This window comes from Chrysemys picta, chromosome 6 (genome assembly GCF_011386835.1).
Source record: "Chrysemys picta bellii isolate R12L10 chromosome 6, ASM1138683v2, whole genome shotgun sequence".
NCBI lineage: Eukaryota > Metazoa > Chordata > Testudines > Emydidae > Chrysemys > Chrysemys picta.
The window spans coordinates 52,656,624-52,683,395 of NC_088796.1; the positions used below are offsets into that span (position 1 = coordinate 52,656,624).

Genomic DNA, 26,772 nt, shown 5'->3' on the forward strand with positions numbered 1-26,772 from the left:
TCCCAGCGCAGCATCCACTCCATCCCATGCGATTCCTGTCATTGCCAGCGGGGGTGCCGGCGGCTGGACAGAACTTCGCAGCTCTGCTTATGGCACGTGGCATGAGCCCGGTGACAGGCGTGACTCAGCAGGGCTTCTGGAGGAAAGGGGCGGCTGCCTCCTGGCTCAGCCTACTTGGTCAGCCCCAGCGGGGGGCACGGAGAATCGGGCGGCGGTCTGGTGGAGCAAAGGAAGAAAGAGGACCCCGATGCCCCTGCGTTGGGCAAGGTAAGCGCTTCCCCACACAGCTCGGCCTCAGGCGCCTGTACTCCTGCCCCCTTGGTCCTTGGCTGGTCCCTGCTCCTGCTCCCCTTGTGCGTGGGCAGCTGGAGAGGACAGCAGCCTGCAAAGCTGAGCTTCCCCAGTGCCCCCCTCTCCCTGCTCCAGCCTCTGTCATTCCCAGTATCTGAGTTCAGGGCTGCCCAGAGCGGGGAGGGGGGGACAAGTGGGGCAATTTTCCCCGGGCCCCGCAGGGGCCCCCATGAGTATGTCGGAGGCTCCTGGGAGAGGGGGTAAGCAGCATGGTAAGGGGCCGGGGCTGGACACCCCCCCTACCCCATCCCCCACCCAGCCCTGACCCCCAGCTCCAAGCCCAGCCCCTCTGAACCAGGCACCCCCGACCCCATCTCCCCACATCCCTGAGCCCAGCCCCGTGAGCCGGGCACCCCCGAACCCAGAGCCCAGCTCCCCACCCAGCCCTGGGCAACAGCAGCACCACCCCCAGGCAGCGACAGCCCATTGGTTCCAACCATCACCCAGCAACAGCCCATTATGTAATTGCAAATGTATACATACCATTACAGCTTTTAATGTTTTTAAATAATGTATTTAGTGTATTTTCAAATTATTACAAATTAATTTTTGAATGTATTTCACTAGTTATTTTTTACATTTCCAAATACATGTTACTATAGTATTGCAACATTTTTTTATGGAAGGGGCCCCTGAAATTGCTTTGCCCCAGGCCCCCTGAATCCTCTGGGCGGCCCTGTCTGAGTTTTAAGCCCTGCTGCTGTGTTATGCCTGCATAAATTATAACATGTTACTCTGTGACCGTGTATTGTGTATAATGTATGTGATATTTGAGGGAAGGGGGGGCGGGGCATGAGGTGGAAGTTTCGCCTAGGGCGCAAAATATCCTTGCACCGGCCCTGGACACAACTAACCACCATTTTACAATGCTACTGCAGGAAGAGAGTAGGAAGGAATAAGTAGCATCTTTTATACCCATCCCTTCCATCTCCCGCTAAGCAATTTTGACCAGTCTGCCTTTTCCCTTTTTTAAAAAGGGAAAGAAAATATGGTTTTGTTATTATAAATGGACAAAAGCAGGGGAAATAACTATGCTTCTGTTACCCATAAATCATTAGTGAAAATCAGTGGAAAGTATGGCTATTATTCAATTGCTTGCAGTGTAAAACAAATGAAAAACCTACCAACCTTCACATTAAACTCTGTGTGTCATTTTCAGAGGGTGCTGTTACTGGTATTAAGCAATTGGGAGTAAATACTCAAAAACAATGAACACTTCAGAGTTAAAGCCTACGTACATCCACTTTCAGAACAACTGGAGAGCTTCAGCTTATGCTCCCTATTTCTTTTTATCAGAATCAAAAGCCATTATTGTAATGGGAAATTTGTCATTATTCAATTTCCTTTTGTATGCAAGGCAGTGATACACAGAGAGGAATGGTAAGTGTGTAAAGGAATTGACAGTGCTTTCCTGCAACGCTTTAAAGCTAACAGAGAGGCAGCTTCACCTGCTTAGGGAAACTTCTCACAGATATTTATAACCAAAGATGAATGTGTTATGTTTAATAAGTAGCAGTCATTGTAACAAAGTTAACTCATTATATATTTCTACAAAAGCCTTTAAAAGGAAGAATTGGAAACATCATTCACTGAGTACAGTATGAGACTATACCATGGAACTGCTTTTACTGTTGTATCTATCAATACAATTGCTCTGCTGTTCAACCGAACCTTCTCTTTCAGAGCTATCTATCAGACTACCATTATAAAAAGTAGAACCCAAAGAAACAATCAAACTGTTACCTCCTACTGTTGTGTATTTCATGGATGCCTAGAAACAATTCTTGCAATATGAAGTTTTTGAAGGCTTTGCCTCACCTGTGTTTTTAATAATCTCATTGAAAGTGGCCAGCCAATATAAAATCAGTGAGTTTACTGAGGCCCTGGACTTTATTGCCTAAAGACATCATTAAAAAGCTAATACTGTATAAACACAGATTTTTATGCTGCCTTATTTAAAATGATGGCTTAAATTCAATTCTCACTATAAACATTTTCATAAAACGAACTGGGAAGCAAAGCTTTGCAGAGTCAAAAGCAATTCTGGAAAGGGCAATGCTGCAATGTACACTTTAACAATACTATTGTGAGTAATGGAGTTTGCTTGAAATTATATGAAGGAAACATTGGGTTAGAGTGTGACCTCAGGAATGGATATCCAGTGTATTGCCCAGGTAATGTCCTTGGATGCAAAGGAGTGCATTTTGTCACTGATTAGATCAATTAATGGGAAGTGACACTAGCATAGTGAAGGCAAGGCAACATGCTTTGCAGGCATCACGAGATACAGGCATTGGGGAAAACAGAAAATCAATGGGTACTTACCATGTGGCAGGTATATAACTACAGATGTGTAAATTTGTGATTATTTTAGGTTAGTGTTGTTTTATTCCCATGTGACTTTCAAAATTTAAAAAAAAAAAAAGTGGAGAGAAATGTAGCTGTAGCCAATAGAGTCAGTGGGTAATAATCCTTGTCATATGACAGGGAAATTAATCTTCTGTAACCCTGACAAAAGAGAACAAAACCAGTCCCACTTAATTAAAATATATTAATTTTAACTCGCAATGTTTTCTCTCTAGCCTTTGTCCTTAAGTGACTTTTTTTTTCTACTTTGAAATGCCCTGTCCCTCTTGGTCTGTCCATTTGTATGATTTAATAAAAACTAATACACATTGTACAGCACTTAGTGATTAAATCAGCACTCTATTTTTCCATATGAAGCGAGTGATTAAATCAGCACTCTATTTTTCCATATGAAGCGAGAAATTATTACAAAATGTTTTAAAAATACCCAGCTGCTTGTGACCCCCCTAAAACCACAGTTTGATCCAAAAATTAGTTTTTATGTAAGTCCCTGTTTTGGCCAAGCACTGGGAAAGAGGAGGTTACTCACCCTGTGCAGTAACTGACGTTCTTCGAGATGAGTGTCAGTATGGGTGCTCCACTCCAGGTGTTGGTGCGTCCCTGCGCCTTTGCTCGGAGATTTTTGCAGCAGTACTCATAGCGGCCACGCATGCTCAGAGGCTGCCCCCCGCTGTGAGTCTAGGTTGATAGTACGCATGCGTGGCCGGTCTCCTCAGTTCCTTCTCTACAACGGAGGCCCCCCAACTCCGAAGTAGAGGGGAGGAGGGTGGGTAGTGGAGCACCCACAGGGACACTCATCTCGAAGAACGTCAGTTACTGCACAGGGTGAGTAACCTCCTCTTCGAGAGAGAGATGTCCCTGTGGGTGCTCCACTCCAGGTGACTTAAAAGCCGTGTAACTTAAGAAGGTAGGGACTTCGGATCTGATAGGAATGCCGTGGATAGTACAGCCCTGCCCAAACGTATGTCAGATAGAGGGCCTTGAGTAAGGGCATAGTGTTTAACAAATGTGTGCTCAGAGGACCAGGTGGCTGCTTTACAAATATCAGCCAGCGGAACTTCGCATAAGAATGCTACAGAGGCAGCCAGAGATCTAGTGGAGTGTGTTCTGATGCCGTCTGGAGGTGTAACCTTCTTCATCTGATAGCACAACCGGATGCACTGGGAAATCCAGTTCGAAAGTCTCTGGGTAGAAATAGGCGTACCTTTGGAGCGCTCCGCAATGGAGACAAAAAGTCTGGAAGAAGTTCTAAAAGGTTTGGTTCTATCCAAATAGAAGGACAAGGCTCTGCGTACATCTAGTGTATGCACTGAGGCTTCGAACGAGTTCGCGTGTGGTTTCGGAAAAAAAGTCGGTAGGTGTATTGACTCATTAATGTGGAATGACGAGTGCACCTTTGGAAGAAATTTGGGGTGTAATCTGAGGGTAACCTTGTCTTTAAAAAATAGCGTATATGGTGGGTCTGCCATAAGAGCTGCTATTTCTCCTGCCCGTCTGGCAGAGGTAATTGCCACTAGAAATGCTGTTTTCATCGAGAGGTGTAAAAGGGAGCACGTGGCTAGGGGTTCAAATGGTTGTTGAGTTAGGCAAGACAGTACTAGATGAAGGTCCCAAGGGGTGATAGGTGGTTTAATGTCTGGGTATAGGGTTTGTAGTCCCTTGAGGAAACGCTTAGTGATAGAATGAGCAAAGACAGACGTGTCATCAATTCTGTCGTGAAAAGTTGTAATAGCAGCTAAATGGACCCTGATGGAGCTGAAAGAAAGGCCGGATTGCTTAAGGCCCAATAGATAGTCAAGTATGAGCGAAAGAGATACCGACGTGGGACAAAGGTGTTTAGCAGAACACCAATGTGTGAATCGTTTCCACTTTCGAAGATAGGTCGTGCGAGTAGATTGTGTTCTGCTATGTAGGAGCACCTTTTGAACTTGTTCAGAGCAATCTAGTTCGCTTTGGGAAAAACATGTAGGAACCAGGCTTTGAGGTGAAGCATGGACAGGTTGGGGTGGAGAAAGCGGCCGTGTTGTTGTGATCGGAGGTTCGGAATGAGAGGCAAGGAGATTGGTGGTTGAATCGACATTCTGGTGAGGAACGGAAACCACGGTTGTCTGGGCCACGACGGGGCAATGAGGATCACCTTGGCTCGGTCTGTTCGTATTTTTATCAGGACCCTGTTGAGAACTGGTATCAGGGGAAACGCATAGAGTAGGTTTCGGTGCCATGAGATCATGAATGTGTCTCCCAGGGAATGTTTGCCCAGTCCTGCTCTGGAGCAGAAATTGGGACATTTCTTGTTTTTTGTAGTTGCAAAAAGATCTATTGTTGGGTAACCCCAAGTGCTGAATATGTTGTGAATGGTTTTCTCGTCTATCTCCCACTCGTGGTCCCATGGGAAGCGTCTGCTTAATTCGTCCGCTGTGGTGTTCATTACCCCGGGAAGATAGGCAGTTGATACCCGGATGTTGTTCGCAATGCACCAATTCCAGAGCTTCATAGCCTCTGTGCACAGCGAATGGGATCGAGCTCCTCCCTGCCTGTTTACATAAAACATGCATGCAATGTTGTCTGTCATTATGCGTACGTGATGATTCTTGATTAGTGGCAGGAAGTGACAGCACGCATTGCGAATAGCTCGAAGTTCTAGGACATTTATGTGCAGGGAGGTCTCGGTTGATGACCATAGCCTCTGTACTGTTTGGTGAGACATGTGTGCACCCCAGCCTGTCAGAGATGCATCGGTGGTCAGGATGAGTGATGGAGCCTGCTGAAGAAACGGGACTCCAGAGCAGAGGTTGGAGTGAACTGTCCACCAGTGTAGAGAATCTTTGACTCGGACAGGTAGGGAGAGAGTCTTGTTTAGAGAGTGCACATTCAGTCTGTAAACCGTGGCCAACCACGCTTGGAAGCACCTCATGTAGAGGCGTGCATTCTGGACGACAAAAGTGCACGAGGCCATGTGACCTAGTATTTGTAGGCAGTCTCGGGCAGTCACCTGGGGATTGTTGCGAATTATTGTGGCCAGTTGGCTTATGGAGTTGAAGCGATCGGGTGGGAGAGATGCCAACCCCGTCTGGGAGTCTAGGTCTGCTCCTATGAACTCCAGGTGCTGGGTGGGGTGTAATGTGGATTTGTTTTTGTTTATTTGTAGGCCGAGAGATAGGAAACAATCGACGGTGAGCCGCGTGAACCGGAGAGCCTCGTCGAACGTTGAGGCTTTGAGGAGGCAATAGTCGAGGTAATGGAATACTATGACACCTTGTTTCCTGAGGTAGGCAGTGACTACAGCTAGGAGCTTGGAAAAGACACGGGGAGCTGTGGACAGTCCGAAGAGGAGTACCCTGTATTGAAAATGTGTCGGGCCAAGGGTAAATCGAAGGGAGCGTCTGTGGGCCGGATGTATAGTGACATGGAAATAGGCATCTTGTAGGTCGAGGGCAGAAAAGCAATCGCCCTGCTTCAGCGCTGAGATTATGGTGGTGAGGGTAACCATCTTGAACTTTTGCTTTTTGACAAATTTGTTGAGCCGCCTGAGGTCGAGGATTGGTCGCCATCCCCCATTTTTCTTTTCTGTTAAGAAATAATGGGAGTAAAAACCCTTCCCTTTGTGTCGTTCTGGCACGATTTCTACTGCTCCCAGATGAAAAAACTCCCTGTGGATCAGTTTCCTCCTCACTGGAGGAAGGCTGCTCAGATCCTGACTCAGGCATTGGAGAAGAACATGCATTCCTCAGGGGAGACTGCAGGATAGGTGATACCAGGAGATCTGCTGTCTGAGTAAATTGAAATGGTGAGGCTCCTACGTGAGGTGAAAGCTGTGCAGGGGGAGGCTGCCATGCGGGAGCATTCCTCTGAGCAGGGGTTTTGCCTGTGACCTCCCTGTCAGACTGCACCGCGGGGGTCGGTGCCGCGGTCGGTGCCGGGCGGGCAACATCAGCCTGCAGGGGATCAGGCATGTTGTAAAATATCGGCACCGCGTCTGTCGCGGTGCCGAACGGTGCCATAATAGAGGCAGGCAACTGGAAGCCTGATGCCTCAGCACCGGAGCCTCGCGCCGCCGCCGCCGCAGCCTCAGGCGGCTTTCGCGCGGTTCCTGAGGAGCCCGGCTCATCAAAGTTGCTGAGGCGAGGAAACACAGGCAAGGAGACCGTTGATCTGCCCGGAGAAACCTTTTCCTCATAACCTTCTTTGGTGAAGAAGGCTGCCCCTTCTTTGTAGATTTTTTTTCAGTTTTTTTGAGGCGGGGGGGCTGTGGCGGGTAGCAGAGCCGGATTCAGCGCCTGGGTCTGAAACTGACCCGATAGACTTTTGCAGGAGGAGCAGTTTAAGTCTAAGCTCCCTGTCCTTCCGTGGCCTGGAACTGAGTGGGCACATTTTTGGGGAATGTGGGCTTCCCCCAAACATTTTATAACTTTGAGTGGCCATCTGATAGCGGGATAGATTCCTTGCATGTAGCACAGCGCTTGAAGCCTGTGGAGCCCTGCATGGCCGAAGCAGCCGCGGCTGACAGAAATTATTATTTTTTTTTTTTTGTAACAGATAAACGAGGTAATTAACTACACTAACAAAGAACTGACAATAAACTAGTTACTAAAAGGGTAATTGTAGCAAGAGTGAGGGATTTCCTAACGAGTCTGCTGAGCTCCATCTCAGGCCGGGGACGGTAGAGAAGGAACTGAGGAGACTGGCCACGCATGCATACTATCAACCTAGACTCACAGCAGGGGGCAGCCTCTGAGCATGCGTGGCCGCTATGAGTACTGCTGCAAAAATCTCCGAGCAAAGGCGCAGGGACACACCAACACCTGGAGTGGAGCACCCACAGGGACATCTCTCGAAGAAGAAGCAAAGAACCTAAACCATTTTAAACAAAAAAGAGCACTGCATATCAGCCACATAATAATGGGCTCACAACCCAAACTGTCTCACTCTCTCCCTATGTGGGCTCACATACACACTGATCAGAGTGTTACTCTGCAGAACCTTGTACAAGACTGTTTTCAAGACCAATGAGCTATTGGGGGAGATCCACTGCCACAACTGAATGCCTGAACAAAGACCTCCAGGCAGGATGCAACAGCAGCCTCTTACCTTTTACTTTCAAGTTATCTTCAAATGATAGGGGAGCCTAAAATAAACAAGACTGCCCCAAATTCTTCCTGGTATTCCAGTACAAAATCTGAAACAAAGGTCCTTCTTTCCACTATCTGAAACCCCACAGGCTTCATAGCCCCGATTGTCTGGGAAGCGATTACAGCCACGCCACTGAGAACCAGAGGGTAAGTGAACGTTAATGGCATACTGAAAAGCCTTCCAAAGCTTCCCAGACTTACAGATTTCTTAGCCTTTTCTGAGTGTGAAAACTATCATCTCACAGCCCCTCTGCTCTTAGATCTGGCAGATAGAGTAAACATAAGGGCATGTCTACATTTATCGGGGACTGACCACAGATTGCTCTCCCCTCGACTCCTGTACTCCATCGGAAAGAGAAGTGTAAGATAAGTTAATGGGAGAGTGTCTCCCATCCACCCAGCATGGTGTAGGCACCGCAGTAGGTCAACCTAAGCTACGTCAACTCCAGCAACATTATTCACATAGCTGGAGTTGCGTAAATTAGGTCGACTCACCTCCATAGTGTAGACAAGGCCTAAGAAAACCTTCCAGAAATTCTCATCGGTTGGTCTTTGGAATACTCATCAATTGCTGTACAACCTGGCACTGAGATCAGGTTGATTGTACAAAACAGAGAATCTTCTAAAGTACACTGTCTAGTTGGCTTTTTTCCCATTCTGTCTAAACTGGAAGTTGCTACATCCACTAGTTCCCATAACTGAATCCAGCTTGGGCTCTAGATCTAGAGAGAGCATTAGAACAATGATCATAGAGATCATTCAAGATGTAGAGAGATCATTAGAAACAATGTTTATAAACTCTACCCATCCCACATGGAAAACTCTGAGGAACAATATCAATGCCTCCTGCCTCAACATATCAACAGATAGATTCCAACACCAACACTTTAAATTCTTCACAAACAATACAAAAGTAAGAGTCACTCACCCAACCACCCACCATTCATCACCTCTGTTCATTAAATTGTTCCCACCATATTAGGTCTTTCCTCAGTTATCTACCTTCTCATCTTTGATCATCAGTGAAATAAAAATGAAGAACTGTAGCAGAAAAACAACAAATTATAAGACATAGTCATGAACTCCTGCAGGCAATGAGTGGGTGAGAGAAGTTAAACAGCTGTCACACAATTTTCTCACTTACCCCCACCTTTCCAAAACAACCAAATCCACTATATTTAGAGGATACCAGATCTCCTGGTGCAAAGAGAGAGCGCACATGCAGGAGAGAGGCCTTTTGTGAGGGTGCACAGGAGAAAGAGTTGGCTTAGATTTTAAAGGGTTTTAATTCCCCTCTCCTACTCTGGTGGTACTGGCTGAGGTTCAGTGGAGCTGCGTGGAAGGATTCATCTACTTTTATGACATATTATAATTAAGCTTACAATTTCCACCGAATACTTTTTATATCTTAAAAACACTGTCATAACATGCTGTTTATGTACTCCAAGCCATCTAGAAGCCATATAATTTCCTCATTCTGTTAATTACCCAAATTGCTCTTAAACTAGCATTTTTCCTTATTCCAACTTTCAGCAGTTTTTAAAATTAGTCAATGAAGAGAAAATATACTTCTGATTCACTGAACCCATTTTAATTAAACAATGGGCCTTAATTTGAAATATAAAATGATACCAGAAAGAATACTCTTAGTATAAAAACTAAAATCAACCTACTATTATATTTACATGTATCCTCTTACCTAGGATAGTTTTCACTCCTTGTCAAATTATGAGACCAGCAATTAAAAGAACACACATAAATTCTAACACAATAATAATTATTTCTAACACCAAATACTTATCTGTGAAGCAGTATATAAACTTCAGATGACACACTGACTCTTTGTCCATGAGGAAAACCTAAGTTAAAATTTCCTGACACAATGAGACCATTAAAAGTCATCCAAAGAACAAAGTAATTTTTTTTAATTACTCGTGTTAAAAAGTCTCTATTATGGCGCAATCATAAACAAGCTATGTGCTTTCATTTAATGGTTTATTTATAATCTGCAATTCTACTGTACAGGTTGGCAGATGACAATATGTATAGCAATAAGTTTTGAACTCTGGAAATTAAGGACCAAATTCTAACACACTTATGGGCCAGATTCTTGGATCCAGATAAGCTGTACTTGGCAATAGATGAACCCATTATCACTATTAAAATATCAGAATGCCTACAAGAGATAAGTTCTTGGGTAAAGAGCAGCTAACTCAAGTGAACCCAGGCAAGACTGGAATCATAGAAACGTAGGGTTGGAATGTACCTTGGGAGGTCATCTAGTCCAGCTTCCCATGCTGAGGCAGGACCAAGTAAACCTAGACCATCCCTGAGAGGTGTTTGTCTAACCTGTTCTTAAAATCCTCCAATCCTTCCACAACCTCCCTTGGAAGCCTATTTTAACCTTTTGTCATAGGTCAAGTTTTCTAAATCTTAATCACGTTAGCTGCTCTCCTCTGGACTCTCTCCAATTTGTGCACATCTTTCTTAACGTGTGGTGCACAATACTGGGCACAATACTCCAGCTGAGGCCTCACCAGTGCCGAGTAGAGCAGGACAATTACCTCCCGTGTCTTACATATGAGACTCCTGTTAATAGAATCCCAGAATATTAGCCTTCTTTGCAACCGCATCACATTGTTAGCTCATGTTCAATTTGCAATATCCTATAACACAGGACTTGAAGTGGGTGGGAAAGCTGATTGTATACCACTTTTGCACTCTTGCAATTGCCAGGGCTGCCAAGGGCATTTTGACTCCAGAATTAGCTGCTCCAATTTATGTTGAATTATGTTGGCACCTAGGGGGCATTACACTAGCCATGAATCATTGGAGCTCAGTGCACTCTAGTCATGTTGCCCTCCCATTCCTGGTCCATTCATTTTTTCCAAGGGAAAAATAGAAAGGTGCGACATGAATGGCTTTATGCCACTGGAGATCCCCCCATGCCAGGGGAATAATAAGATGCAACTTATACCAGCGTTAAGGATTCTGCTTTCCTCAGAAGCATATGATAAAACTAACTAAAGGGACCACTGGTCTGTTCCAACAAATCAATAACAATATATCTTTTGTTTGATTATCTAGAAAATGAACATGCAAATCTTTTACTAAACAGAAAAGAGTCTGTATAAATGAAGACACACAGATCCTAAGTTTGCACAAAACAGTATCATAGATGTTATTTTCTGCAAATATAATACAAAGAAAGTGATGACTTATTTTGAATAAGCCTCTCCATCTGTGCCTCACACCATCAGGATCTTAGAAGGTAAAAATAGTGGTCCTGCATTATGCTGAAAGCATAAGCAAAGTTAAGAGTTATTCCAACTGATATCTAAGCATATTGGTGCAAAAGCTCCAAGACAACATCTGATACTGGAGACCATGTTCAGTGGTGGAGGAAATAGTAATAAAAAAATCTACTATATTATTTTTAGCAATTAGGTGTGAAATAGAAATCTAGACACATCTCAAGCTAATTGGCTACAGTGATTCCATTTTATCAATCTCTAGCAGCAATATGTTGTGTATCAACATTGGTGTTCTCTCTGATCATGCTTAGTTGATTCCTTCACATGTAGTCAACATGAGAGACATTAAAAGATGACATGGATTGTTGCTCCAGTCTATTTTTGAGGGAACAGTGGTTTTCTTAAAACATCAGAGCTCCATGGGAACAGTGTAAAACTGTGAATAAACAGTATAAGGCTTTATGCCCATTCATGGGCATCAAGCTAGAAAACGCTTCCCATGCCTTGTGGCAAAATACACAGAAAAAAAGTTTCATGGAAGTAGAGCCCTATTTATAATAATAAAGTTGTTTCTAATATTTAGAAGTACAGTGATAAATATATTTAAATATATTTATAGATTTAGCAGAATTAAGAACATGTAATTTAAAACAAAATCTCAATTAACAATACATTGCTGTGAAAGAGGGCCTAGACCTCTTCCCTAATTCATAGTGCCAGAAAATAAGTGATAGGGGTTGATTTTGAGGAAAATGCTAACCTGTCTGTTTGAAAAGACAGTACAGAAAATGGCTGGGGCAGAATGGCAAGTAATAATGCACCATAGCACCTGCAGGCTTTTCCTGTCTTAGCCTGGTCTACACTGGGGGGCAGGGGGAATCGATCTAAGTTACGCAACTTCAGCTATGTGAATAACGTAGCTGAAGTCAATGTACTTAGATCGACTTACTGTGATGTCTACTTCACCGCTGTGTGTCGATTGCTGCTGCTCCCCTGTTGACTCTGCCTGTGCCTCTCGCAGCGGTGGAGTACAGGAGTCGACGGGAGAGTGTTTGGGGGTCGATTTATCGTGTCTAGACTAGACGTGATAAATCGATCCCTGCTGGATCGATCGCTGCCCGCCGATCCGATGGGTAGTGAAGCCAAACCCTTAGTCCACAAGTTTTGGCTGCCTGTTTGGAGCAGGGCAGCCTATGCCATTAATTTAACAGCAGTCTCTAAACATTGTAAAAAAAAAAAAAAAAAACTCAGACGTTGGCTGTCTGGGCTTATAAATAAAGAAACAAAGCCTCACGTACAACAGCTTCATTGTGGTGCTTGAAGGAAAGGCTCTGGGATTCTGTGTAGCACTGTCCGGTCTCACCCAATTCTGCCCTGAGAAGAAGAAGACTAGACTTCTTCACTGGCCTGCTGACTCCCAATTGGTCATTTTCTCCTCCTGGCCCTTCTAGGCCTTTGGAGGACTAAATGTTGTTGGTAGCTTCTTTGGAGTGGGTTACCTTGAGCAAGGGGCATTGAGGCACCAGTGCAGCAGGGGTCAGAAAAAGCCTGACAGATGCTATCACAGGCAGAGATGTGCAGAGTTGTCTGTGAAATGCTGTACCTGAGATTTGTCAGTAAGACTTTGAAAGACAGATGTTAATCATAGTTAAGAATCTTTGTATTCTCAATGGCTCATCCCCTAGATAATGCAACAACTGAAAACAACTATTGTGTATGTAGGTAACTGGAGGAAACAAGTTTGGGAAGTGGCGTTGGCTGTCTGAAAACAATGGCGATATGTCTGAACTTGCAAGCTGACCCAGTCACAGCGACTAGATAGGAAACAACTCTGGAAACAGCAAGAGGAGTTGGTGCAGCAAGCAATGTTGACAGGCAAATCAGAGAAGTAAGAAAGAGGGGAATGCTTTTTAAGGAATATAAGCTATTTCCTTTTAGGTTTGTAACTAGGCTGAAAAGACTATGAGAAATCTACATCGAGATACATTAAGTAAATGATTTCTTTTGTTTTAATGACATTTCTTTATTTTTAATATAACTTGCTTTTTGTTAAAATCACTGTTATATGTGTAGTTTCAAAAAGATGTCTCCCTAAAAAAGACAACCCTTAAAGAGACCTAAAGAAGAACTCTGCGTAAGCTTCAAAGCTTGTCTCTCTCATCAACGGAAGTTGCTCCAATAAAATATATTGCCTCACCCACCTTGTCTCTCTAAATCCCTTAAAGAGCAGTGTTCATGAGTGAAAAGTTTCTGAAACCTACTCCCTCATCTCAGTCTTGATCAAGGGGCATAGACTATGATATTCTATGCTGGTAAATTGTGTTTTCATTTGCCTAGGAAATGAGAGACAGCAGAGAGTAATTGGCAGGGGTAATGGTCAGTTATTGAATAGCAAATTAACAGATGCTCTTGCATGGCTTTGAAATAGGTTATTTTCCTGTAGAATAAAAATGTGGCCTTTAAAAGCAGGAGGAGGGATGAAAGAGTCCACAAGACTTGGGGTTTTAACTCAAACAGAAGTCCTCCTCAAGGTGCTTGGGGAGTGTATGATGCATTCATAGATCTATAGCTTTTAAGGCCAGAAGAAACCATTATGGTAATCTAATCTGACCTTTTGTGTAACACAGGCCACTGAATTTCACCAGCCTTCTCCACAGACCCCTTTACCAAACTACTTCCTCCCATAATTAGTTATGGATATGGGGTAATAGTGTGTTTTGTTCGGAGGCTGGCATCCCCAAGTGTGAAGACTTACAGTTACAGTGCAGGTACAACAGTTGTGATTATGATAAGGTGCATGCCAGGAGGTGGGGGAAGTAGAGGGTATGTACTGGGGTGACTTACCTCTTCATTTCCTTATTTTTTTGGGGTTAGCATCAGGTGGATTGTGTGTTACTACTTCATAACAAAGTTTTTCCTATATTAATTTCCAAACTTTAAAATACTTAAAAGGTGGAGGGTTTTTTAAAATTTTATATATTTGATTTTTTTTAGGGAGTACACCTGCATAAGGTCAGAAATGCAGTTGTTGTTGGAGATTTTATCCCAAATCTCCTGTGAATCAACAGCTGTCATAAATAGTCAAAAAAATGTTTATTTGCATTACACAAATAAGTTGGCAACCATTGGAACATAAACTTCCAGCTATGATGAATAATGGCTAAAAATTATCCTAAAATAAATATTTCCCCCCAAAACAACAAGTTGCATCCGATCTACTCAGGATACCTCTTTCTACCAACATTTATGTAGACCCACAATATTTTTTAAAATACAACAGTCAACAATGAAAATTTGCAGGGCCAAAGACCAATTTCAGCCAGAGCCCAATGTCAAAGACTTCCTAATAAAACATAAAATAAAGATAAACAAAACAAAGACTGTACAAGTATTGGGGATAGCCGTGTTAGTCTGTATCCACAAAAACAACAAGGAGTCCGGTGGCACCTTAAAGACTAACAGATTTATTTGAGCATAAGCTTTCGTGTGTAAAAAACCCTCACTTCTTCAGATGTGTGGAGTGAAAGTACTGTAGTCCAATGCCTCTGAATTCATATGCTTCAGTTCTTGATGTGCCCAAACACTTCAAATCTAGGTAACAGCTCTGTAGGAAAGAGGATATACCCATCCTCTTTCACTCCATGCATCTGAAGAAGTGAGGTTTTTTACCCACGAAAGCTTATGCCCAAATAAAGGCTGTACAGAAAATTCAAAGGGCATGATAGCTAATACTGTGTGAAGTTTCATACTGATGGGTTACCTTCTTTAGAGAAAAACAGGAATTTATGCCTCAATTTAAGCACATTTTAGAACACAACCTTAGATATGGAGCTGCAAGGAAGAGCCTCCATACTAACATGCAGCGATTGAGGAAAAAAAAAATATAACTTTGCTTTTATACATTTTTCCTACAAATAAGGTTTTACTAGATTCTGTGAAAGCAGCATTGTGAAAAAGCAGTCACTATGTTAAAAGTTTGCAGTGTGATGAGTATAAAGGGAATTTCCCAAAGAGAAAAACAATAAGGAGACAAATTTAAATGATGGGTATATCCTCTTTCCTACAGAGCTGTTACCTAGACTTGAAGTGTTTGGGCACTTCAATAACTGAAGCATATGAATTCAGAGGCATTGGACTACAGTACAAAATAACTAGTCTATGCATTGAAAACTCAAATGGTTTAATGCCTCCGGTTTTACTGAAACATAGTTAGTATTTTCTAGGAAAAGTACCATAAATATAACAATTTCCATAGCATGTTATATTAAGTTAAAGGGAAGAAAATAGTCATGCTCCCATGAAATGTTCTGCAATCATATTATGAAAGTTAAAAACAAAACAAAAGACTTCCTTCCAGATTTAACTTGCCTTATAGACTTCTTGCAAATTTTAACAAGAAAAAAAAAAGCGTACGTTTTATGGACTGACTGATGGAAAACCTACCAGCAATCAAATGAATGCGATGTGAATTAATTTGCATACTCAAGTTAGTTTGAGGGAAGGGAAGAAAAAGAGAGGAAAAAGCATTTAGAACAAAACAGAAAATGTTAGAAAATAAGAAATGCTGTCATTTCCTCTGTTTTGTAGCTCCCTAACTCCCTTACCATCTGTAGACAATGACAAATCCATTGTCACCCTAAATAGAATAAAACATCACAGAGCATTTTTTTTTATAGCTTCTGAATGCTATTGGCTCCCTTGGATCAGCAACGGAGACTAAATTACCCTAGATCTGGCTTGCCTCTCTTTTTGGTGGCGAGACACTCTTTTCCATTCCTTTACCACAAAACACAATAACCACTTCCTCCTGAAAAAAACTAAAAAGACTTAAAACATTACTGTATTTCGACAGACTGTTTTTTAAAAAAGTTCACCAAATCCAGACATCTTTAATTATTCAAATGATAAATAGACAATGTAGTCACTACTTCTTTTCCCTCTGTGTATAAGCTTAGAGAGGAGATAGTAATCATATTGCTAAATTGCTTAGCAACTGTGGGTAAAAAACCTAATAAGTTATAATTTAATATGTGAAAAGCTTGCAGGGGGTTAGTAGCACACCTCTAGCGCTATTGAGGTTTCATGCTGAGAATTCCATTCCAAACTGGCAGTTGTCTCAAAACACTGCAACATACAACAGTTCAAAAATGTAAATGTCACAATGACTGGTCAAATAGGCTTCCATATGGTGTTTTGTTGCTATCTTTCCCGTTAGCCTAGCAGTAACTTCTATAAATCACTTTCAGACTGAAAACAACCTTTGAGAACAGCTTCATAATGAATCCATGTGTTGAATCAATCTTACTAGATTCAAAAGTATTGGGGGAAGGTAATTTTGAATAGTTTCAATTAGACTAAGGTAACTCCTAGGAGCCAAATTTGCTCACCTTATACAAAAGTTCAAATAAATGGGCTTTGTCCCAGGGAGTTTTGCTCGGGCTGGGAGATAGAATCTCTCTCAACAGGCAGTCAAGCATCCAGTACAGTAACCGATAGCCACTACACCTCAACCTCGATATAACGCTGTCCTCGGGAGCCAAAACAATCTTACCACGTTATAGGTGAAACCACGTTATATTGAACTTGCTTTGATTCACTGGAGTGCGCAGCCCCACCCCCCGGAGCAGTGCTTTACCGCGTTATATCCGAATTCGTGTTGTATCGGGTTGCGTTATATCGAGGTAGCGGTGTATTTGAGTTCATTAGCTGTAGTAATATTCATGGCTGCTAGCACCTCAGAAATGGATGGAGGGGAAGATTAGGTTAATTCAGTTTGTAGACCCACCCTCACCATGCCTTTTTGCATGTTGGCACATATTGAACAACAATGTAGTGCACTGAGAGATACTGAGATGCAGGCACCCAAGTTTGGGCTCTCTGGAGCCTTATCTCCCATGTGCAGCTGATCTAGATGGGTTCCACTGCTGATGTTCCCTACATACCCAGGTGAGAAAAGCAAGATTTGATTCTAAAGCAACAAAACTTTCCAGTACAAGAACATATAGAACATAGACGGACACTAAGAACATTAGTGAAACAGTGAAACTTTACCTGCAACCACTGTGACTGGTCACTATGACCTGAAGTCCAGGCATTCACTTTGCCTTGTTTGTCTAGCCGGGCTTTCCTAGGTTCCCAAGTGAACATGTCCATGTTAAGTGTTCTGAAGATGCTGGAGGCAGTAATCTGATAGTCCTGTATATGCCCTGATTTCATCCCCAGAGGTTCAGAGCAACCTGAAAAAAAGTGAGAAGGAGACTATTTACTTCACTATAGTGCCTTTTAGGGTTGTTGTTGTTGTTGTTTTGGTGGTATAACCTGGGTTAGTGGGTCTGATAAGAAAGGGAGCTAAGCTTGTTGTCAGATAGATGAGAGATGGGGAAAACTGCAGTGGTGCTCACCTTGCTAATAAAGGAACCTTATAATTAGGTGAATGCTGGGAGATGGATGGCTGACTAAACCAACAGCGGGGGAGATGGACCTGCCTGAGGTAGTGTGAGTGATCTCCTCTCTCTCTCTCCCCCTGCCTGGGGAGGTTACCTATTTTGCTCTGAAAGGGATTTGCCAAACTACTCTGGAAGAGAGCAACTTCACTTAGAAACACTGAGGAGGCCCGATCCACCATTGGGACTTTTTCTACTGTAAAATCTACTGCTGCAGCAAATAGGTTAGCCACTGGGTGAATAGGCACCCTCATCACCTCGCCGCAACCTCCAGGCCTGCAGCGACTCATGAAGGTACAAGGATTCCTCCATATTATGGCACCCACTAGTGTGGAATAAACTCGTGAATCCAGGGAAACCCACCCTGACTACTTGCAGGTCATAGAGTGTTACTGATGTACCCACTTCAGATCAATCTTCCACTTCCCTTTATATGCTTCTCTATATTTCCCCTGTTAAATAAAATGTACCTTGATGGTTGCCTCATCTGTTATGGAGGTGTCAGAAGAGTATGTATGAAGTATAAGGGTAGGCATAGGGAGAAGTACTGGGTCAGCAATAGTCAAAACCAGATAGGGAGCTAAGTCTGGGCTCCTGAATACCTTAAACGATCAGGTGGACGCATCATCAGTTAGTAGTTAAGAACCCAGGCCATTGAAACCCACTCCAGCTAAAGCAGAGTAACACTGGGTTAAGGGCTCTTGTTGATGACTAGCTGCCCTTAGAGGTACGGAGACCCATAAACCATCTTACAGGGGGGGAAAAGAAGAAAGCAGTTCCCACAGAAAAGGCCCTAGGGAATCAGGAACATCTTTGGAGGAAATTGCAATCAAACCAAAAATTGACAATTCAAAGCATTTTATTATAACACATGTTGAAAGAATTGAAAACAAGATAGAAAACTCAAAATATTTTCTAACACATTTACAGAGAAAAGTAAAAAAGGTGATTTTCCCCCCCAGTCCTTTTCATTAGTCTCAGCCTCATGTATATACATGAATTCCTATCCAGCACATACCCATTGTTTCCTTTAATTTATTCTACTCTACTCTTATACCATGTCCCATTGTAGTGGTGTCTTAAAACCAAGGAAGTGTAATTCTACAAAATTCGTACTTCTTTCTTAATGTTACTAGTACTGAGGAAAATTCCTTGAGTACTAAGCACATCTGTACTTTTTCCTAACTTGATATAGTGCCAAAAACCATATACGAGCAGCCAGGTGTAGACTACAGATATTATAGCTGGGAGAGGGTGTAGCTTCCTCAGGAGAACTAAGCAAGGATTGTCTGCTAAAATCAGGTGGCCATATCCCACATGATTTACTGTGACTGCAGATGAGGATGGACATTGATGGATATTGGTCCTTCCTCTCCTCTCCTCTTTTAGATTTCTAAGATAAAATTTAACAAGTGATTCCAAAGAGACATGATGCTGTGCAATGAATTATGAGGGGTTATTCATTGGGCAGAGGCAGGGTGCATTTGGATCTACTAGGAGGAAGAATAGGTTGGAGCAGAGTTAAGGACAATAAGAAGTTTTTTAAAAGTATTAGGAACAACAACAACAACAATAATCCTGACAATGGTATTGGTCCATTACTAGATAGAAGTGGTAGAATTATCAATAATAATGCAGAAAAGGCAGAAGTATTCAATAAATATTTCTGTTCTGTATTTGGGAGAAAAACACATGATATAGTCTCATCATATGGTGATGATAACACTCTTTCCATTCCGCTATCTCTGGAGGATGTTAAACAGAAGCTAGTGGGCTTTAATAAGACTAAATGTATACATCTAGGAACAAACAATGTAGACCAAATACAGAATGGGGGACTCTATCCTGGGTGGCATTGATGATGAAAAAGATTTGGGGGTCATGATAGACAATCAGCTGAACATAGCTCCCAATGTGATGTTGTGGCCAAAAGAGCAAATGCCAATCCTGGGATGCATAAACAGAGGAATCTCAAGTAGGACTGGAGAGATTATTTTACCTCTATATTTGGCACTGGTGCAACCACCTCTGGAATATTGTATCCAGTTTTGGTGTTCACAATTGAAGAAGCATGTTGATAAATTGGAGTGGGTTTGGAGAAGAGCCACAAGAATAATTAAAGGTTTAGAAAACGTGCCTTATAGTGACAGAATTAGAGCAGTCTAAACCTACATAGGGAAAAAATATGTAATAATGGGCTCTTCAATCTAGTAGAGAATGATATAACATGATCCAATGGCTGGAAGTTGAAGCTAGATAGATTATGATTGGAAATAAACCAAATGTTTGACAGTGAGGCTAATTAACCATTGGTATAATTTATTAAGAGTTGTGGTGGATTCTTCACCACTGACAATTTTTAAATCAAACTGGCAAGTTTTTCTAAAAAATATGTTCTAGGAATTACTTTGGGAAAATTGTATGGCCTGTGTTAGACAGGAAGTCAAACTAAATGAACACAATAGTTCTGCTGCCATGACCTCCATAGATCAGAAGGTACCATCATACGATGGTAGCATAGTAACAAGAGAACAGAGGCCGAGGAGAGGCAGATGGGCTGCGTGGCTCTTGCGATAAAAAGGAATAAGGAAAAGGTAGGGTATGTGGCTGGTTAGGAGAATGGTTAAGGTTTTGTCTACCCTGCAATCAGAGGTATAATTGCAGCACAAGTAGATATACCTGAGCTAACTTTGATCTAGCTAGCTTGAGTAACAACAGCAGTGAAGCTGCTGCAGCAAATGCCATACAAGCTTATCTAGGACCCTGCGCTGCCACCTATGCCATGCTGCTGCAGCTTCACTGCTATTGTTATTCAAGCTACCTAGCTCAGCTATGTCTACTTGTACTGCAGTCAGACCTCTAACTACAGTGTAGGCATACCTCGGGGCCATGTCTACACTGCAGTTGGGAGATGTAATTCTTAGATTGGGCAGATGTACATGCACTAGCTCTGCTCAAGCTAGTGTGCAAAAAACAAAAGTGTAGCCACGGTGGTATGATGGTGACTCAGGCTAATTGCCAAAGAAAACCCTGTCTGAGGGCTTGTTTTCACTACCACGCTATATCAACGCAGTGGGAGTAGAAGGGAGCAATATATAGGTCTTGACTGGAGTTAAAAATGAGAGAGATTCATTCAGTTTGCTTATTATTCAGTATCAAAGTTTCACTACTGGATTACTAGGGCTGTCCTTAAGAGTGCTTCATCTGAAGAAGGGGTGGGGTGAGGAGGAAGGGGAAAGTGCCTGATAACAAAAATGGGCTGTCAAAACAGTTTGGGCCAGAGTTGAAAAACAATACATCACAGAAAATGAAACCATCAATTGCATTCATCTACTTTTTCTACTTTGCACCCACCCTTGTACATGCTTGTGCACACACGTAATTTTACACTTTTTCTTTCCAGCTTCAAAAGTTAGAGGGAAGAAGAGGATACCACAAATCTTAAACTGCTAGCAGAAAGAGAGGCAGAGGTACTAAAGCAGGAGATAACATTATATGGATACAGGAGTAGGGACAACAAATTATTGCTATATCAAAGAAAATTACATCCATTATAGATCACATATTTAATTGAATACTTCCAGAAAAAACAAAACAACCCCCTCTACCCCCTCCCCCAAACACACACATGTAATTTCTGATGTCTGGGCTTTGAACCATGGTGCAAAGGACATGTAAAGGAGACTTCTTCAATACTTTTTATGTACAAAAAAACTTTTTATTTAAAAAAAATGGTGTGAGGGAGTATTATAATACTCATGATTATAAAGACAGGATAGGAAATTATGGAAACGAAATGGTGATGGCTAGGACATACATGAAGGAAAGACCCAAATAACATAACAAGGGACGTGTTGGACTGGAATCGCTGGGATAAGGTGCAATGCGGTAGACCAAGGTTAAGACAGAAATGCACACTAGAAGTGGAACTGAAAGCTCTCAGAATGACAAGGCAAGAAGCCAAGATGGCACTAGGAGACCAATAATTCAAGGTCTTGAGATTGGGATAATCCATACTCAGCTGCAGACATGCTCTCTACGGTCTTTGGTTGTAGCACATCTTGTCTGTCGGTTTGCCCAGGTCCTCTACAACACTGAGTACCCTTAACTCCCATTGACTTCAACAGTGCTCAGCACCTCCCAAGAGGCGCTCAGCATCTCATATAATTGTGCAAGAACTCAGAAGTAATCAGTGCCAAAGCTAGATATTTGCACGCAATCACCTAGGCTTGTGCTCAAATTACTATGTTTGTCTTGCCTTATGCTAGGGTTTGTGAAGGAGTGGTAAGAGCAGAGCAAGCCAATTATTTTAATACAAAGACTATGTTCTGTCTTGATTGTTGTATGTATCTATTGGTGAATTAAAAAAAAGATTTTAAGATTTTGTTTATGAAAAATAACAGACTGCTTGGTTATATGAAAATACACACGTTGCCTATAATTCTCACTTTCAGTCGGTCCATTTGAGAAATCAAATAGGTGTTCTGTAAATCCAAGAATGCCAGTCAAACAAAAGTAAAGGGCAGCTTCTGCTTCCCTTCTTCACACTGAGTAGTATAGTACCTTACTCTACAGAAGGACACATGAATACTAATGGGACCATTGTCTGAATAAGGTACTACTCAACATGAGCAAGATTGGCAGAATCTGGCACTAAATGCAGAGGGTTTCAGGGGGAAAAAAAGCCAGGGAAAGAAATAAACGTTCATTTTATAGTTGGCTGGCACAAGAATAGAAAGTGCTTGTTCAATATAAAACACACTTATGGCCCTGCTTAGGACTACTGTGCTTAAAGTTAGCCCTGTGCCTAAGTGTATTGCTGAATTGGGGCCTAAGAAAGGTTCATCTTTTGATCTTGCTACACTTTCTTCAATTAGAAAGGTTTCATTAAAAATTCAAAAATCAGTTCTGAAACCCCCAGACCTCTAAGAATGCATCTCAACCTCAGATAAACCACCTGGAATTAGACTGCAATAATCTGTCTTTATGTGTAATTGTACTTGGCTTTCCACTGAGGCGGAGTTGTTCTGATGAGCCCAGACTGTGACAACAGTGCTGAGGAATGGTGACCTTGAAACTGAGATGAGACCACTGAAATGAATTCACTTAGTAGCTTTCACAGTTCTTTGAGCAAAACAATTCCTGGTCATTCTGGCAAGGACTTATTCTAAATTGTGGTTCCAGAAATGGAAAATGTAAAAAGAAAAATCTAATACACTAAAGCACCTAAGATGGGATTTTCTATTTACTTTCAAATCTATCTGTATTGGAAAAGGGCTACAGTGAGATTAATGCATTAACTTTTAATTTCTGAATCTGGTTTTGATGTCACTAGAGGACCAAGAATTATTTAACTCAGACTGTTGTGATATATCATTCGGGAACTGGATGACTATTGTTCATACAGTAAAACAGGAAGCCAGGTAAAATCAACCCAAAATGAATTTACTGTAGCAATCCCTGTGGTGAAAAGTTGATCTCTTTTGACAGATAAAGAATTTGCATGTTAGAGAGTGGATGGGGTCAAGCGTTACATTTATGTGCTATAACCTTTGCTAAAACAAACCTTGAGAGGGTTTATATTGGCTCACTAGTTTATTGACTTTTGCTCCAAGACACAATCACAGTTTCTATAGGAAAGTCACAAAGCAAATCTAAATCAAATCAAACTTCATCAAAAGCAATCAGGCACAATGTATTTTATTTTGCTTTGAAAGTTCTTCAGCTGCAGCTTACTGAACTCTTGCAATTTCGAGCTTGTTATACAGTGCTTGTCCAGCATAGTCTAGTACAGGGGTCGGCAACATTTGGCACGTGGCTCGCCAGGGTAAGCACCCTGGCGGGCCGGGCCAGTTTTATTTACCTGCTGACGTGGCAGGTTTGGCCGATCGCGGCCCCCACTGGCCGCTGTTCGCCGTCCCGGGCCAATGGGGGCGGCGAGAAGCTGCGGCCAGCACATCGCTCGCCCGCGCCGCTTCTCGCCGCCCCCATTGGCCCGGGACGGCGAACTGCGGCCAGTGGGGGCCGCGATCGGCCAAACCTGCCGTGTCAGCAGATAAATAAAACTGGCCCAGCCCGCCAGGGTGCTTACCCTGGCGAGCTGCGTGCCGAACGTTGCCGACCCCTGGTCTAGTAGATAGGGCACTAAACAGGAAGGCAGGACTTGGAGACCTGTGTCCAGTTCCCAGCCAGGGCCGGCTCCAGGCACCAGCCTAGCAAGCAGGTGCTTGGGGTGGCCGCTCTGGAGAGGGGCGGCACGTCCAGCTATTCAGCGGCAATTCGGCGGATGGTCCCTCACTCCCGCTTGGAGCAAAGGACCTCCCGACGAATTGCCGCCACAGATCGCGATTGCGATCGCGGGTTTTTTTTTTTGTTTTTGTTTTTGGCTGCTTGGGGTGGCCAAAACCCTGGAGCCGGCCCTGTTCCCAGCTCTGCCATTGACTTGCTACGTAACCCTGGAGAAGTCACTTGACTTCTGTATTGGTCGTCCCTCCTACCCTTTGTCTGGCTTGTCTAGTAAGGATATAAGCTGTGGGTGGGGAGCAAAGGCTGTCCCTCAGTATGTGTTTGTACAGTACCTAGCACAATTTTGATTGGTACTTCTAGGTGCTACTGTAAATAAATAATTAGAGAATCACAGAAATGAAGCACTGGAAGTGACCTCTGGTCATCTAATCCAGCCCCTTGCACACACGCAGGACCAAATATACTTAGATCATCCCTAACAGGTGCTTGTCTAACCTGTTCTTAAAAATCTTCAATGATGGGCATTCCACAACCTCGCTTAGAAACCTGTTCCAGTGCTAAAATATATTCATAATTATGAAGTTTTGCTTAATAGCTAATCTAAATCTTCCCTGCTGCAGATTTCTTGTCCTACCTTCAGGGGACATGGAGAACAATTGATCACCATCCTCTTTATAACAGCCCTTATCATATTCCCCCTCAATCTTTTTTTATCAAGACTAAACATGTCCAGTTGTTTTAACCTTTCTTCATAGATCAGGTTTTTTTAAACCTTTTATCATTTTCATTGCTGTCCTCTGGACGCTCTCCAACTTATCCTCATGTTTCCCAGAAGTTGACACAATATTCCAACTGAGGCCACACCACTGACAAGTACTGTGGGATAATTAACTCCCATGTCTGTCTTACACCTCAAAATGATATTAGTCTTTTTCATAACTGCATCACATTATTGACTAATTCCACATGTGATCTATTATAACCCACAATTCCTTTTTAGCAGTACTACTACCTAGCCAGCTATTCCCCATTTTGTAGTTGGGCATTTGATTTTTTTCTTCAAGTATAATACTTTGCACTTGACTTTATTCAATTTCATCTTGTTGATGTCATTCCAATTTGTCAAGGTAATTTTGAATTCTAATCCTCTCCTCCGGAGTGCTAGCAACTCCTCCCAGCCTGGTGTTATCCACCAATTCTATAGGTCTCTACTCCATTATCCAAGTAATTAATGAAAATGTTGAATAGTACTGGACCCAGGACAGACCCCTGCAGGATCCCACTAGATATGTCCCCCAAGTTTGAAAGTGAACATTGATAACTACACTGTGAGCACAGTCTTTCTGTCAGTTTTGCAGTTACCTTATAGTCATTTCATCTACATCACATTTCCCTAGTATGCTTATGAGAATGTCATGTGGGACTATGTCAGAAGACTTAGTAAAATCAAGATACATCATGTCAACTGCTCCCCCCCATCTACTAGGGCAGTAATCCTGTCAAAGAAGGAATTTAGTTTGGTTTGGCATTACTTGTTGTTCACAAATCAGTGTTGACTATTCCTTATAACCCTATTATCCTCTAGGTGCTTACAAACTGATTGTTTAATAATTTGTTCCAGGTATCAAAGCTAGACTGACTGGTCTATGATTCCCTGGGTCCTTTTTGTTCATAGGTGCTATATTTTTCCTTCTCCAGTCCTCTGGGATCTCACCTTTCCTCCACAAGTTCTCAAACATAATAGCTAACAGTTCAGAGATTGTTTCAGGTAGTTCCTTAAGTACCCTAAGGTTAATTTCATCAGACCCTGCTGACTTGAATACATCTAACATATTTAAATATTCTTTTACCTGATCATTCCCTATCTTGACTTGCATTCCATTCCTGTGTTTATTTTTAGTTTTGTTAAGCATTTGGTCACTACTTACCTTTTTAGTGATGACTGAAGCAAAATAGGCATTAAATACCCCAGCCTTCTGTACCCATTTCAAGCAAAAAATAATTTGATATCAATATGTACAAAAATATATACCCTATTCTAAATACAAAGAATATCAAATTCAACCATGCTGTAACACCACAGATGTCAATGGAATTATACCAGGAATAAATATTCTAAACCATAGGAACAAAGCGGTTTTATGCTATGACAATGGTGTGTTGTTGGAAAACTGACCTGATAATTCACAGCCAAGAAGTTCCATCCTCAAAGTACAGTGTCTTCTGCAAACCTGAGGATATAGTCGGATGTACTGTGATTTTATTGGAGGTGTGAAAGAATTGGCATACGGAGTGTTGTTGTCCACATTTCCATGGAACACCTGTGACAACAACAATAAAATAAAAAATAAAAAATATCACCACACATTTCAAATAGTACAAGGATCACAACTGGATCCTTACTTTATCTTCATGGACTTCTATATATCCACTTCCTTTTCTAGTCTTCATATCCTGTTTGTCATGACTTTCCACATTTAGAGGCTTCTCCTTCACCTATGCTCCCCAATCTGGCCGGATTCAGCAGGGTATTTGAGCATAACTTGAAGCATGTGGGTATTTCTATTTGTTGCCTTTAGTAGAACTACTTGATGAGTTGTGCTCGTGCTTAAGGTAAGGAATGTGTTTAAGAATCTTGCTGAATTGGGATCTCTCTCTCTCTCATGCTCCAGCTATTAATATAGTAAAATCACATCTTCCCTTCAACTTGTGTATTAAAATGTCCCTGTTCATTTTAGTCTGCAATTATAAACACTGATCCACACTTACTTTCCCCTCCCTTATTTAAGAACTGATCCAACTTCCACTGAAGTCAGCTGGAGAGATTCCATTGACTGCAATGGGATTCAAATCAGGCCCTTAAAGGATTTCTCTATTCTCGCTTCATTGTAATTAGATATTCTTACACTTCGCTTTCTCGCCTCTTTACAGTCTTTTCAACACAGCATTCCCTCTGCCTACATGACAGACACTGTGTCCAAC

At 42.3% G+C, this 26,772-nt stretch overlaps 1 protein-coding gene across 2 annotated transcripts in view; it reads right to left on the reverse strand.

Moving 5' to 3' along the window:
* The window catches only part of EDIL3 (EGF like repeats and discoidin domains 3), a 437,051-nt gene that overhangs the window by 78,734 nt on the left and 331,545 nt on the right, over positions 1-26,772 (reverse strand). For both annotated transcript variants that reach the window (XM_005288154.5, XM_065599142.1), the window contains 2 exons: positions 25,967-26,111; positions 17,153-17,337 (listed from right to left, as the gene is read on the reverse strand). In XM_005288154.5, coding sequence (XP_005288211.1) covers positions 17,153-17,337; positions 25,967-26,111 — 330 coding nt within the window. The remainder of the gene's footprint in view (positions 1-17,152; positions 17,338-25,966; positions 26,112-26,772) is intronic.